The 16,359-nt window shown below is 27.9% G+C and overlaps 2 protein-coding genes across 2 annotated transcripts; both read right to left on the bottom strand.

The window, feature by feature from the left end:
• Positions 1-2,446: 2,446 nt before the first annotated feature.
• On the bottom strand, positions 2,447-5,141 carry LOC112682113 (N-acylneuraminate cytidylyltransferase). The gene is made up of 5 exons (XM_025552606.1): positions 4,900-5,141; positions 3,322-3,446; positions 2,939-3,241; positions 2,724-2,862; positions 2,447-2,659 (listed from the first exon to the last, which is right to left on the bottom strand). The coding sequence occupies exons 1-5, from the start codon at positions 5,037-5,039 to the stop codon at positions 2,506-2,508; spliced, it is 861 nt and encodes a 286-aa protein (XP_025408391.1). The 5' UTR covers positions 5,040-5,141; the 3' UTR covers positions 2,447-2,505.
• A 1,545-nt stretch (positions 5,142-6,686) lies between these two features.
• On the bottom strand, positions 6,687-15,954 carry LOC112681967 (lethal(2) giant larvae protein homolog 1). The gene is made up of 22 exons (XM_025552362.1): positions 15,751-15,954; positions 15,314-15,470; positions 15,137-15,252; positions 14,707-14,804; positions 14,464-14,548; positions 14,277-14,374; positions 14,053-14,196; positions 13,846-13,984; positions 13,521-13,726; positions 13,295-13,452; positions 13,023-13,234; positions 12,534-12,920; positions 12,166-12,463; positions 11,937-12,093; positions 11,740-11,864; positions 11,008-11,288; positions 10,726-10,943; positions 10,446-10,660; positions 9,204-9,315; positions 8,971-9,131; positions 8,767-8,822; positions 6,687-6,780 (listed from the first exon to the last, which is right to left on the bottom strand). Exons 3-22 carry the CDS (start codon positions 15,218-15,220, stop codon positions 6,724-6,726), a joined length of 3,291 nt encoding a protein of 1,096 aa, XP_025408147.1. The 5' UTR covers positions 15,221-15,252; positions 15,314-15,470; positions 15,751-15,954; the 3' UTR covers positions 6,687-6,723.
• Positions 15,955-16,359: the final 405 nt, after the last annotated feature.

The following is a 16,359-nucleotide window of genomic DNA, read 5'->3' as shown; positions in this document are numbered from 1 at the left end:
TTTTTAAATACGAGCCAGTCCATCTTTCTCGAACTCTTTGCACGGTGCCTCCACAGCTTTGATGACCTCCCGATTGCTGTTGAATTTCCGACCCGATTTATAATAGTCGGTCGTGACTGTTCGGCCTTGGAGGACAGCGTGTTATTTGACACCATACACTGATGTTAATGATTCATATACATTTTTTCGGTTCATTCCAAGTTTCACTAAAAATTTCAAGTTACAACGTTTCTCTGACTTATTATCCATACTAGAAATGATAGGCGAATATCTAACACACGTTATAAAAATTGATACATTTGATCACAAGCGTCGACTCACTGCACCGTTCGACTTGTAACTCGGCATGTAGATAGATAAGATAATGGAATATACGATAGTATGCATTGTGAGCAGCTTTTACAACAAATTTTTCCTCAGCATCATTATTATCATTACTTTTTGAACAGCCTACATATTTATTTACTCGGGTTAATTGGGCGTCAATTTGTAGTCTTACTGACTACAAATAATTGACCAGGATTTGGTATTATGATAATTCTATAAATTTATTGGTATGACATAATTGAGAGAATCTACAATGTTTTAATCATTTTACACAATATTGAACATAATAAATATTAATGTAGTTATCATTTGACTCGGCAAATGTCAACTAAAGAAAAAAATTTCGCGGAGTAATTATATAATCTTAAAGTTCCATTCACAATTATAACTATTCGTTTATGTATTCACGACTTAGGAGCGTATTTAGACTTACTTCTAGGGGGGAGGGGCGACTCAAATTTTTTCTTTAATTCAGACTTAAAATGTACAAGTCAAATTTAAGTTTTTTTTAATCTAATGTCGGATCCACTTCGAATCCACTCAGAATCGACTTTTGTGTAGTTTTTTTTTAAGGGAGTTTATCGATTCCGCTGAATATCTGTATATATTGATTGCGCCGAATATTTTTATATATTGATTCCGCCGAAGATTTACATACGTATATAAGAATATAACATATATATTATAATATTAAAACATTTTCGGATTTTGTAAATACATAATATTGTTTCCAGCAGATTTACTACAAATACTGAGACAGCAAATAATATTTTATTCTACTTTACAAATTCTAATTTAAAATTGCTATGCTCTAGTGACAAAATATTTGTAGATGGTGTATTTTATAGTTGCCCAAAATATTTCTATCAACTGTTTACGGTTCATATTTTTAAAAATGGACGTATGTTCCATTATTCTATTACTTATTGCCAGAAAAAAGCACAAACACATATGCTATCGCATTTAGATGTATTATTAAAACATGCTCAGCTCAAAATTTATATTTCAATTCAACTACAATTGTTGCTGATTAACAATTAGTGATTATTATATATATTATTATTATTTATTTATTCTATAAAATGTATTAGTTTTTTTTCTTACTTAACTTCGTGCCACTATACCGTTGTTCTACATATGGGATATATTTATTTATTTATTTAATTTTAATTCATACAATGAATACTGGGCCCCACTGAGGTTGGGGGCCCAGGAGTTCTTACATTAATACATGATACAAATAGAAAGCAAATACATAATAATTAAGAATAGAGAAAAAAGTGCTAATGAATATACATACATAAATAAATATAAATTATAACAATTCACCTACTATTATCATATTGAATCATCTAAATCTAATAATCATTAAATTGTATTTATTATTTCGGTACCTACTATTTGAAAATGTCTACCTGAAGTGGTTTTATTCAGCCAATTTTTTAAAAAATTGTTTTTAGCATACTTGGTATTAATGTTATGTGGTTTAGGATTTATCATATTATGTTTTTTTAGGATATAACGATCGTTTTATAATATAATTTTTGTATAGGAAGTAATTTTAATTCTTTATAAAGATTTTCAGTATGGTATCTTAGTGTTTTATTAAAGTTTACTTTCAATATTTGATTTCGACAGACTTGTAATTCTTTTAGAACATTATTGAACGCACCACCCCAACCAATTATACCATAGTTAATGACCGATTCTACTAATGTTAAATATACTTGCCGCAATTTAGTCGAATCTAATATGATATGCAAATCTCTAAAAATACCTATCGCTAACATTATATAGTTAAACAATAAGTCTTCATGTTTAAATTTTTTATACAACAATTAATAGATATTTTTTAAAAAAAATGTGATTCAAATTTACTGTTAATATCTAACAATTTCTAATCCAATTATTCACTATAAAAACAATAGTAGGTACAACATATATACTTATGTATGAAGTTAAATATCAACTGTAGTTACTAATTTATCATATTTATTAAAAGTATTTTTATCCAATATATTATAATTAAAATATAAAAAATGTTTATAATAATACATTTGTATACTTTTTGTGTACTTTGGTGTCTACTTTATTTTTAAAATCTTTACATTTTAAACAATAATATTTACAAATACATTACATTTTAATCAATAAAAGAACTTATTTGCCTCATATTTTTCAATTGACTTGTGATTTTTTGGTAATTTGGCTAGAATTTTCAGTAGTATTTTTCGATGTATCCAATAATGGAGCTAAAAGGCGAGCTGCTTGCAAATCGAATGGTGTGTCAATTTCCAAACTTCTATTCATAGGTATAACAACAACACCCAATCTAAAAATAAATTACTTACTTTATTAAATATCTATGAGCCTTTTAAAATAAGTAAAACACTTACTTTCCCCCTTGGAGTTTATTATTTACAATAAGTTTTTTGTGCGCAAAATAAAACATTCCATTTTCCACATATTCACCATCCCAATCTTGTCTTCTAGGTCGTTTGGTAACATCGAAATTAGATGGTTGCAGTTGACCATCTATTAAAGACCATAACTTAAGTAAAATTGATCATACATTACAATCATTTGAGAAAATATTAGCAGTAAAGTTTACCAGAATCAAGTTTCCAACGTAATTTATGGCTACGTGTTACTGAAAATACAGAATCAAATTTTTGATGCACTGCCATTCTATAGGCTCTAGTTAGATATTCAACCGTCATAAATGGAGAGGTACACTGTATCACGGCGAAAATGTCAACTTTTTGATGGTACATACTAAATTCTTTAACCGCGCTAAGTGATGTTGCTTCGTCTGAAGCTGTTGCTGCATTACGATGAAAAACTTTGGCACCCCCTAATTCAGCTTCAGCAGCTATTTCTTTGTCATCTGTTGACACCCAAATATCCTGAAACACTGAAATTGAAATTAAATAAATGTATTAATATTATATATATATATATATAAATGTACATATATTAGGATTATTTTCATACGTCCACATTTATTAATGGTGTCTAAAGATCTTCGGAGTAATGTAGAGTTTTGTATTTCTGCTAAATTCTTTTTCGGTATTCCTTTGCTACCTCCTCGAGCCAATATTAATGCAACCACATGAGGTCTATATCAAAGAATTAATGAATTTCAAAAAATTGATTTGCAAATCCAATTATAATTGTTAAACTATTTTCGCTTACACTATGTTACTTGGTACCCTACACAAATTTTTAATAAGAATTTCTCATATTATGATAAGCTAATTGTGTCCCACATTCTCGGACGTAACTTGCCTATTGTATTTATTGACAGGTTATCAACGTCACTAACAATAAGACAAATTACCAAGTCAATATAATTTGACATCTAGAATATAATTAATTAAGATAAATATAAATAGATAAACTACATAAAAATGAATAGTGTATTATTCATAATTCACGTTTGGTCATAGATATTATAGTTTTTACTTAATATTGATTTCAAATAATTAGTATTTACCAAGGATAGGATGTGTATGTAACAGCATGTTTTTTTTTTGCGACTTCTAATTATTGATTTTGTCAGTAGGTAATGTCCATGAATCATCTCATGATGATTTGAATGGTGGTAATTTTATTTTGTATATTTTGGATAAAATGAATATTATTGCATATTTTGATTATAAGAATGCGAAAAATTAATGTTATATGGTATATTTCGTAATTTATATTAATATTTAGTATTTAATTCTAGCTTTGCCGATTAAAATATAAAACTTCTTTTTTTTATCAAACATAAATTTTATTTTTATAACAAAAGTTATAAAGTTATGAACAAAATATATTTGGATTTACTAAAAAATAAAGGATTTAAAACTCTATAATCAATATATAAAATATTAAATGGAAAATCGGACGAGGACAATTTCAGTTGTAACCTAACACCAGGACAAATTTATTTATTTAAATATCTGCCAACTACATCATGTGACGTTGAACGGAGCTTCAGTTAATACAAAGCCATACTACGATACAATCGCCGATCATTCATTTTCAAAAATTTAAAAAAGTATGTGATCATAGCATGTAACACACGCAGTGAATATGAATTATAAATTTTATTTTTCAATTATATTATATTATGACAAACAGCCAACCACTGATGTATTTCAATAAATATTTTTTTTGAACCTATATTTTTGTTTACCCTATAAAAATGTTAATACATATATTTGCATATTTTGATAAATAAAATGCATATTTTACAATTTTTTATTGCATATAAATTTTAGCCCTGGTAATTACTATTAAATACTTATAGTTAATTTTTTTTATTTCAATATTATTCAAAAATTACTTTCATCAAAAAATGGCTTATAAATTAATTTTTTCAAATGATACTGGCATAGTTTTTCAATATGCAATTATTAAATTATGTTTTAAAAGTTTAGGACGCAACTTAAATCAAATCAACATCAATAAACATGTAACTTATCTTCATAATGTTCTAACAAGTCAATTACTATTGTCCTTTTGAAACACAAGTAATTAATACCGCTTTATTTTCTAATCAATAATACGTAAATATGTACTTACTTATAATTAGATAAATGATTTTGCTCAAAAGTGATGTGACTCCAAAGCAGATAAATTGGAATCAAAAACAAAATAACACTAGCAGATAAAACAAGTAATTGAGAAAACAGAGCCACCCAATAACGATTCCCAACAGTCATGGTTTTAAAAAATATATAATTTACCAATAACAAATAATTTATGAAATATTTTTATTTTTACCATATTTTTCCCAGTCATCTGCAGTACTGCAATTATAGCCTCCACCTTTAATTATTGACCCGCCTCAGGGCGCTAAAGGGTTGCTATGGAAACAACAAGGGTAGCCACATTACAAACAAAAAAAACAGATTTTTTTTTTTATTAAAAATGGTTACAAATTGTATTATAATAAAGTTGGTGTTTACAAAGTATATATGGGTTACATAAAATTTGTTTTAAAAAACAAAATAAATGTTTTTAAAAACTATCAATATTAAACCTATAGTACATACCATCACCTTAAACATTTTTAATGAATGATTTAAAACAAAAATTTTTGTTTATTTTCAGTTTGAGAGCCAGATTTTTTTTAATTGTAGATTACCTAATAAAGAGTAAACTTCAGTAAATTACAAAGTAATTACTACATACAAGTTTAACAAAAAAAAGACAATGTCAACATTATAAAAATCACGTAGAAAATAGAAATATGACATATAAATATATATATATATAAAATATTAATTAGAAACAGTATATTGGCCAAAAAATGACAAATTGAACATATGATATAAAAAATTAAACATTATTAAATACATATAAAAACTGTTCAATTATATAAAATAATATTTTGTTAATATATTTAATTTATTAGGTATAAAAATTATAATAAATAATTGACTAAAATATTTACAAACAACATTTCTGATTAAAAAGAAATAATAATATAAAACTCCATATTTGCAAGAGATCTTTATATTTAATTTTTACACCATATCTAAACGGAAAAAACGAATAACATAATGAAATATAAACACTGAGTAGTAAAAAAATAATTAAAAATTAGACAGTGCTCATACAATTTAGGAATTGAAATAATAGTTTTAATATAAATTGTATAATGGAATGTTTTTTAAATCAATTAATTCTTCGCATGACACACTGAATGTAAAACATTTATAAAATATTGTATCCTTTTTATTTGACTATTTAACGTAATAATGCAACATTAAGAATAGAGTAATCTTATTTGAAAATAGTGGAGAATTTTTAATTGAGTTACATATGATCAAAATTACTTAATACATACAATACTATCATACCTACTTGATTACTACCATTTAAAATGAATATAAAATATTTTATCAAATTCAAATGAATGAAAACTCCAGAGAAAATAGAATATAATATAAAAAAAATAATATTATTTTTAAATACAATAAAAGAATATAGATAATATAATTTATCAAAATCTAAAATTTATAAAATTTATGTCATGAAAATAGTGTAATTTTTTTCTAAAAAAAAAAAAAAAATAGTTTTATTTTAGCATGCTTCTCTAAAACACCATAAATGAATCCAAGTTAAAAATGGTGAAAAATTTGTATAAGTGCAATTTTTATGACATTATATATTTAGTGTAAAAAAAAAAAAAAAAACATAAAAGATGCGATAGGAATATTGGACTTTTACCTGAAAAACAGGTACAAAAATCATTTTTGTCATACTAATAGTTTTATATTTGTTAGTAGTTAATAACTAAAAAATTAATATTAAGAATTTAATGTTAGACTTATATGTCGCGAATAACATTTACATTGAGTATATGTCGAGTTAATCGCACACGCATTATTAGTTATCACATTATGCAGCTGTCTCTACTTCCAGGTCTTCCATAAGAGCTAAAGGAGCCTTAAGTATCTAAAAAAAAAAAATATATATATATATATTGAATATTGTAAATATTAACAAATGTGTGCATAAATTAGAATAAAAAAAGCTTCTACATAAATATAAATAATAATAAGTATAATATTATAATAAGTAAATTATTATAACATATTATTTAATAATAGTTATTAATCAATATAAAACAATAATTTTATTAGTTGTTTAGGATATTTATTCATATGAAAAAATTGTAAATGACTGTGAAATTCTAATAAAAAATAAAATCACGATATTTATTTAATTTAGTTTTTTTTACAAATATTACTCAATTTAAGGTAATAAAATAACATAATCCTTTTTTAAATTAATAAATCCTTAGAGAGCATTAAGAATTTAAAATTAATATAATATTATATCAACTCAGATGTATACTTTCACAAACATTTACATCCTTTAAATGTATTCCAAAGATAACATTAAATTATTTATTAATATATTATAATCATTATTATATATTATAATTTATGTAATTGAATTACATTTATATATGATTTTATTTAAAAATATAATATTGTGGCCATTAAATTAAAAAACCCTTAGATAGTTATATATTATTAAATTTAAATTTTTACAGTATTACATAAATTTAAAATTAAACAACAGAGTACAATCACTACAGCTGTTTTATGAGTAAATATAATATTATTTACTTACAAAAAATTAATAAATTTATTTGCACTTTAAATTCAAATAATCTGATTTATTTGTATATTGAATATTATGCTATCTTTTGGCAAGCTAACTTTTAAATAAAAGTTGTTTCTCTCTCTATAATTATATAAGGGCATGTAAAATTTGTTGGTATTTTCTTTGTATTGTGAAATATATAAAGACAAATCAGTATGAGTTTTTTTATATGGTCCACCCATGATATTATATCTTTAAATATACTTATTATTAATATATTATTAATATTATAATGAATTCTTTATTTACATTTTTAATTAGTTATATTTTAAAGTCCACCCTTGCACCAATTAAATATTTTGAAGGAAGTTTTCATTATAAAAACTTAATTTATAATATAATAGGTATTTGAATCAATTCATACATAACACATATAATATATAAATATATATTATATCAGACTTCTATTCAATGTATAAGTTAACGTTAAATACAAATTTTAGTTGACAGCTATAATCCATACTCCTTGGCTTAAAATAATTTATGGTCAGTTATTTCACCCACACCAATAATCTACCTTTTTACATTTTAAATATATTTTTATTGATACTACTTGTAAGCTGGACAAAATATGTAGCAGAATTACATAGGCGTGCATAGGATTTTGTGTAGAGTGCAGCATACATTTTTAACCACATTTTTAACCGAACCAACAAAACAATAAACAGCCCATTTATTTCCCTCATCATGAAATTGAGAAATATAGTAAATAAAAAAATAATCATAATTATATATAATATAATAAAATATATTATATATAGTTTTAAATTAATAACTATCATAATATTATAAAAGAATTATAGAAATTACATAAAATTAATAGTCTTACAATATATTGTATTACTTTGAATCTGTATGTCTAGCTTGTATGTTGGATTACCCCGTCAATATAAAACCCATTTATTTTTCAACTTCTTATATTGATAAACAATATAATTTGAATTTCATAATAATTTGAATAAAGTTAAATATTTGTAAATTATTTAAATTTTAAATTTAATATTTTAAAAAATTATTCATTCTATGTATGCTTTTCAAATAAATATCCACCAACCCACTAAATCAAAAATAAATCGTCAGGTGCAGCAAAAGCAACATTCACTGCACTCATGCACACGCCTATGCAGAATTAGCAAAGAGCAATTTGGGCATGCTCATAAATGCACAAACAATTTAAGAAGAAATTTGACTAATCTGCTTATTACAATTATAAATGAAAACTAAAGTACAAGTTTACATATTAGCCATATTTTTTTAGGACTGGCTAACCTCAAATTTGGCCTGTGTTGATGGATCATCTTCTACAACTAAACTTGTGGATATATCTGACAAACGAAAAAAACTATTTAGGTGCAAATACGTAACTACACAATCATTAAAACAAAAATACAAAACAAAAACTAAGAGCACTATCAAAATATATATTATATTATATTTTAGTGGTTATTAACGCTAATTAAAAATTAGACTTACTGTCAACAGTAATAGTTTCATTAGTAATCACTGTTGTCGAATTTGATGTCTTCACAGTAGTTGTAGTAGTCGAAGATAACTCATGTTTAGTGACGGTTTTCTGATGGTTATTAATTTCAACATTGTTTGATGTTGATGTTAAATTCAAATTGGAATTTGAACTAAAAATGAACAATGTATTATTATATAAAGCTAAGAATATAATTAAGTAAGCCCATGGTAGATTTTCTTACTTTCCTAAGTGGTCTTTAATAGAATCAATTGTAATATCCCCAACAGAAAGATCATTGCTATTGTTTAACTGTGAATTACTATCGCCGTTTTCTTGTGTACCATTTGTTAATCCTGTATCATAAAAAAAATTAAATTTATTTATTAATGTAAAAATATTAAATTAATTGATTAGTTATTACTAGGACTAGGATAGTATAGGATTTTGCATATTTTTCTTAGGATTTACAGGATATAGCTTATCAAACACAAAATGTGATTTCATCAACTACAAGACCAAATATATAGTTTTTATATTGCATTTTCTGCGTTTATTGTACTTTATTGAATTTGGGGTCATTTTGTAGCATTTTTTCAACGTTATATTTTTTATAATTTTTTGAAATCTGGGTAATATTTTTATAAATTTTAGTTAACAGTAGATGTTGTCGATAGAAATTTTAAATTTTTAACAGAAATAATATCATATTCAATATTTCAATTATAAAGATAGTGTATTAAAACTCGCTATTGCTAATAATATTACTTATATATTACAACAATAATCTTTATACCGCGAGTTATCTTAATTGTTAATTGTTATGTGTGAATTAAATTTCAAGGGATGTGGAAAGTACATACATATGGTTTTGTTAAATACTTATTTAGTTAGTGTCACTACTTTTGGATTGCGTATCATATTTGTGTAATATGCCGAAACAAAAATCATAGCAATCTATTCATATGCGTCTTTGTTTCGGAATTTAGCGCTGATGGTTCAATGATATATTGCAAAGTCTGTGAAGTTAAAGTTGCAGCAGATAAAAAATATACATTTCAGCAAAATATACGCAATAAACATTTACGTGGTATTCAAAAAATGAAACGAGCAAACAACTTCTTTAACACAACCAATGTATTCTGTGTACAGATATTCTAGTTTTAATCTAAATTTGAACTAAGAATTTTAAAGTGCAAATATACCATTACATAAATTAACTCATCTGATTTTATGAAATTTTTTTGAAAACTATACAAATAAAATTAAATAAATTAAAATTGTTATTGCTATTTTTTCATATTATAATTTATATAATTTTGTACCGAAATATTAATCAATAGTTAATAATACATTTTTATAGTATTTTAAGATCATTTTTTATCTTTTGGGCAATTTTTAAGGTCATTTTTTTTTTAGGTTTTTAGGATCATTAAAATCCTAGCCTTAGTTGTTACCTACACACATTTTTTAAATAAATACGCACCATTTACTTTAGGAGAATCTTCTTGTTCATCATCAGTATACCCATTAATAGGCGTAATAGATCTACTCTGTGGGGTTCGATCTCTATCAGGTAAGTTTAAAGAACAATCAACTTGTGTAACACTAGTTGCAGATACAGAAATCCTCTGAAGTTCACTACTTGAATGTAAATATAAAGCTTCTCCATAGCGTGTGAACACTAAACTTGAAATTCCACTGGAAAATCAAATAAAAATTATTTTAATACAAATATATTATACATTCATAAATAAAAAATATACTTGATATCTTCTCGACGAATAACTGCAGCATGTATTTGTCTTCTGAGGTCTGGTACACTAAGTACTATTACTTCACCTAAATTAGTCAAACAGAGAAGACAACTTTCTGCATAATCATTTATTTTGAAATAAGCCATTGACATTCGTCGAACTCGAGCACCTTCAGCTGCTGTTAGTTTAAGTTTGCACATTGGTTTTAAATTAGGTAAAGAAAATATCTAAAATAAAACAAGAAAATAATTTAATACAATAAATTCACAGTTTTTAAAATAAATAAAATACCTTAAATTGTTCTTCGGATGCAATGATAACCTTGTGAGGACCACAAATATCTAAAGGTTTACCTGGAGTACTATTTTCTTGGACTTCAATGACTGATCGATTTTCTGCATCAATCACAGTGATTCCAATCACAGGTGCACGGTGTTTTAATTGGACTTCTTTTCCTAATTGGGCAGTAACTCGTCTTTCTTTTCGTTTATCATTTGGTGGTATACTAATGGTAAAAATGTATACAGAACCACTATTGGTACCAGCCCACATTGTTGGAGTAATGTGTGATGCTAAATCAATATTAAAAATATAATAATGGTATAATATTTAATATTTATAATAATGACTACACAAAAATTCAGATTTTCAAGTTATCCAGTATCTATACAGTACTGTACTAAGATAAATATTTTTAAAAATTCTTAAAATTAAAATATAACTTTACCTTGTATACTAAAAATACTAAAATTATATTTTAATTTTAATATTAATTTATAGTTTCATTCTTAATTAAAAATAAAGAATTTAGGGAGTTATTAAATTACATAGACAATTACCCAGACAATTTTTATTTTAAATATTATTATATTAAGCTTTTTATTAGCTTAATATTAGGATATTTTATATTTACTTATTTATTTATTTTTAATTTGCCTTTATTAAAAAACATTACAGCAATATAAGGATATTTGAAACCTGGAATTTCAATAGAACTTACATATATGCAAAATAATGAAATACCTGTTACAATGAATGTTTTTGTAAAACTTAAGCAACGAACCATACTTCCTAAAGCATCATCAACTGGTCTAGCTTCAATTGCTCGTTCTACAGGTCGTGCTTCCATTGGAGATAAAGTCCCAGAACTAAAATAAATAATTTTAAAAATATAATTATATAATATATAACTGTTATGAAGACCATAATAAAAAACTAACTTTTCTCTTTTTTTATCAGGTGTGATACTTGCTCCTTTTTTATCATTAGCAATTCTAGTAGAGTTCCTTCCTTTTCGTAGTCTTCGAAATGATTCTCTTAAAGACTTTTTAAATGATTTTCTTCTGGATATAGGAGTATCTCCAGCAGTAGACAAATCTTCAAATTAAAAATAGAAACTTTTAAATATTTAAAACGTTATATTTTAAATAGTTGTAATTCAATAATAACCATTAGGGTTTAAAGTGCATTTTGTCAACACTGGAGCTTGTCGATAATAATCAAAAAGCACTAGACCATGAGCTGTACCAGCAGCAACCAAAGACCAATTTGAGTGTAAAGCAACAGCTGTAATTGATGCTGGAGGATATACTTGTAAAACAGACGAAGGCTGAAATCCAGCTTTAAACGTAAGACAAGTCATATTTTTGCCATTATTATTATTAGTTTCATCTCCAGTTTGTTTTAAACTTAAACGTTCATGACCTTTCCATACAAAGCTTTCTCCAACAACGTTCATTTGTACAGCCTGAATTATAAATATAAAATAAAAATATGAGTAAAATCTTTCAAATGTTTGAAAAATGTTTAAATATTACTTTTATTTCATTAGAAGATGATTCTTCATTAAATTTAGAAATTATGACATGGCCAGCTGTACCAGCAACAATCATTGTACCAGTCCGAGGACAAAGGATAACTTTTTTAATTGCTAATCGAGGATCATCCGAATAAGGATCAAAATTTCCAACTTTTCTAAATGGTGGCCATTCTTCTTCTTCCTCCTCTGGAACTACACTGTTACTGGAATGATTATCAGCATCATCGCCAACTAATACCCAAGACGATTTGAACACATATATAGGAAGTAACGGTGTAGCATTTGCAACCCACAATTTAACAGAACCATCTTCATGGCCTGTTATTAAGAGGTCTCTGCTTTGTTCATCATCAATGTTAGCTTCACCACCATCAACAGGCCATTCCTAGTATTAAATAAAATACAATAATTTTTTTAAAATAGTAAAATAGACATACAATTTTTATAATTAATAACTATTAAAAATTTAATGCTATTTTAAACTCACATTTGAAGAAAAATTATTTTCATTTTGTAGGTTTCCAACAGCTATTATGTTATTCCATAAGTCTTCATTTAAATCAGAAACATATGTAGTAAATGTGATAGCACTTGCATGAATTGATACAAGATATGGTAACTGAATCAAAGGCCAATCTTCAGTAGATAAATCAATACCAACTATTTCTTCTTCAGCAAGAATTATAAGGAAACTACAACCTAAAATAATTTACCAATCTATAGTAACAATATTAATTTGGTGCAATAATTTCATATTACCTTTTTCATCAACTGAAGCAGTTGTTGTAAAAAAATCAATAATTTTTGAAGTGAGCTCAAAAGCTACATGTTTAGCAGTTCCTAATTGTACAGTAACAGCATGACGGTCACCATAACATGCTCGTGGCATCCCTCCAGTAAAAATTAATAATTTTTCACTAAAAATTAATAAAAAATAAATGAATAACATTTATAACATATATTTAATTTATTAAGGTAACATTACTTGAGGTCTTGAGCAGATTGTTGGCAAACAATTTTAGGAATTGGTTTACATGGAAATGGTCCATAAATTGTTTTAGTATTTTCATTTTCATCAGATGTTTCATTTATTTTCCAAAGTGTAACTGACCCATCATTGTGGGACGAATAAAAGCTTTCTCCATTTTCTTCCCAACATATGCTTTCTACTTGCTGACTACTTACAAAAGTCTAAAAAAAAAATAAAGAGAAGCAAAATATTTACTAATAAATTCAGATAATATATTCAAGCACAGAGATCTAAAAATTAAAACTAAGATTAGGTTTGAAAAAAAAATTCATTATCTTACTTTTACGGCCACAGAGTTCAAACGATCCCATAAAACAATTAACCCTCTATTATAAGCTATCAAAATATGATTTTGATTTCCGGGTTGTTCCGCTATGGCTTCTACAGCACCAGGATTTTTCTTATATTCTTCTGTAACCCTATGGTAAAATTTAAAAAGTGAATGAAATTTTATTTTCAACATATTATTTACATAATATAAGCATACTTTTGCATCACAACATCTTGATAAATAATATTATCCGACAATTCAAATGTAGACAAGTCAATAAAAAAAATATTTCCCCCTTCAGTTCCAAGTAACAAATGTTCACAACTTGATTCCAAGCACATTGAGGATATTTGCTTAAGTCTATAAAAGGTTAAAATTTAAATTATCAATTGACATCATTTAACATTCATCTACAAATTAAAAATAATTTTAACACCCACTTTCCCTCTAACAGATATGATTGGACTTCATCAATGGCCATGTCATTTATTTCCCAGTAATGAAGACTGTTGTCGTCAGACAATGATACCAACCGACCCTAAATAAATTATTTATAACGTTTATTAGCATAATATTAATAAATATTTTTATTTTAATCTTAATCATAAGTAATATAATAATAATTACTTGATTAGGAATAAATAATAACTTGGTAATCGCTTGATCAGAACATGGTAAGTGACCATAAAACTCAACGCCAGTTTTACCCAATCTACACAAGTTTAGTCAAGAAAAATACACTTTTACATTTTTTTAGTTAAATTGTTACTAACCTAACATAGGGGAAAACATGTGATTACTGAGTAAAAATCAGTATCAATAATTTGGTCGAGGATCTTAATATTAATAATTAAATTAAATAAAGGATACACTTTAATCGATCCAGTTGAAGTGCCAATAGCCATAACACGTAATAATGGGTCCCAAGCAAGTGCTGTTGGTTTGTTTGGAAATCCATACTGTAAAGTCTGAAATATGAAGAACGATTAGTATGAATGTAATGCCACTGATAACAGTTAAATGCTAAGCGAAAATAATCTATTTTCAAATGAATCACACTATTTGTTGTGTAAATCAGGTGCGTGTATGATTTAAAAAACAAAAATGTTTTTTGTTTGTATTGTTCATTACGAAGTTAAACAAACAACAAACCAACGTGTAAACATTGATTATAGTATCAGTTGAGAACAGAGTGAAAAAAAAACAGTCAAAACAATCCACATTATTGTTCCGTGTTTACGAACGGACTACGGCGAGAAAATAAAAAGCCAACACATTGCGCAAAACAATTTGTACTTACCCGTCTGAAGGCGAACAAATCTTTTTGGATCTTCTGGCGTTCGGCCGAAGGCTGTTGGCCTTTGCCGCGAATGAATTTGAGCATGTCGCTAAGCACCGGCACTCTTCCTGGTGATGCTACAAAACGAGAGACGGACGTTTAGCAACAGTTAACATTTACCGGACGGTCAATACCGACCTCTTACGCTGTTATTATGTCACGTCACAAGGGAGACGTTCGGCGGAAAGCGGTCGCGGTTTTAAGACGGACGACGTTGATCCATTCGCATGTCGCGCACCCGGAAACGCAGGTCGTGTCCGCTACGGTCGTCGTATCACTGCTGGTGCCGTAGGTCCTGTCGGATAAGCAATCAAAAATAACAACAACAACAAACCGATCGGCGATTGCGCGAGTTGACAGTGTGTGCGCGGGCGCGCGCGCGTCGTCGTCGTCGTCGTCCGGCGCTGAGCGTAACAACAGCGTTACACGTCGACTGTTGCCGTGGATGTCACGGGTGTACCCTGATCGGTACGTGTGCGCACGCACGCACAAACGGACGACTCACGGAATCGGACGGACGGCCGGTGCGTGTCCGCGAAATGGGGTTTATATATATTTTTTTTTTCTCTCTATACCTGAAACGAGTGTGCCGCCGTGAGCCGTGCAAATGCGAGCATCGCTTGCGTGCAGATAGGTGCCGTACGCTACGCGCGCAGTACGTATTTGATTCGCTCACCGTGACGCGCCGGAGCCGATGAAAAGAAATAACAAAAATCGCGCTATCACAGCTCCCCACCGCCGCACACGTACGCGCACAATTGTGTTGGTGTCTTTTTATTTTTATTATTTACCATTTTTTTCCCTTTTCATTTCTCCCTCTATCTATCTCTCTCTGTGTAGTTCAACAACCTCCCCACCGCGTCGTGCGTCCGTTTCAAGGAGGTTGAAGACCTCCGGGCCCGCACGAGGTGGCACAGTGGTTTCTCGACGGCGGTGTGACAGCCGCGGCCGTCCGCTCGTTTCAATGACCGTAGATAGAGAATTACGCGCGCATATTATTGTACAGAGTGTTCGACGAGTCGACCGTCGCGGCGTCATACGTGAACACGATTTTGGGGGTCGCGATTAACATAACAGTTAAATGTTCATACAGATGGAACGTGTCGAAACGGCGACTACTGTCGTCCGGACAAGGACTGTCCCCTCTCTGTTTGGGTTTCGGCGGGGGAGAGGGCTGTACATTT

The sequence above is a fragment of the Sipha flava genome, unplaced genomic scaffold (assembly GCF_003268045.1).
Source record: "Sipha flava isolate LNK unplaced genomic scaffold, YSA_version1 1_pilon_pilon, whole genome shotgun sequence".
In the NCBI taxonomy this organism is placed as follows: domain Eukaryota; kingdom Metazoa; phylum Arthropoda; class Insecta; order Hemiptera; family Aphididae; genus Sipha; species Sipha flava.
Note: the sequence above shows the minus strand (reverse complement) of the source record. Positions and strands in the feature narration are given on the sequence as shown.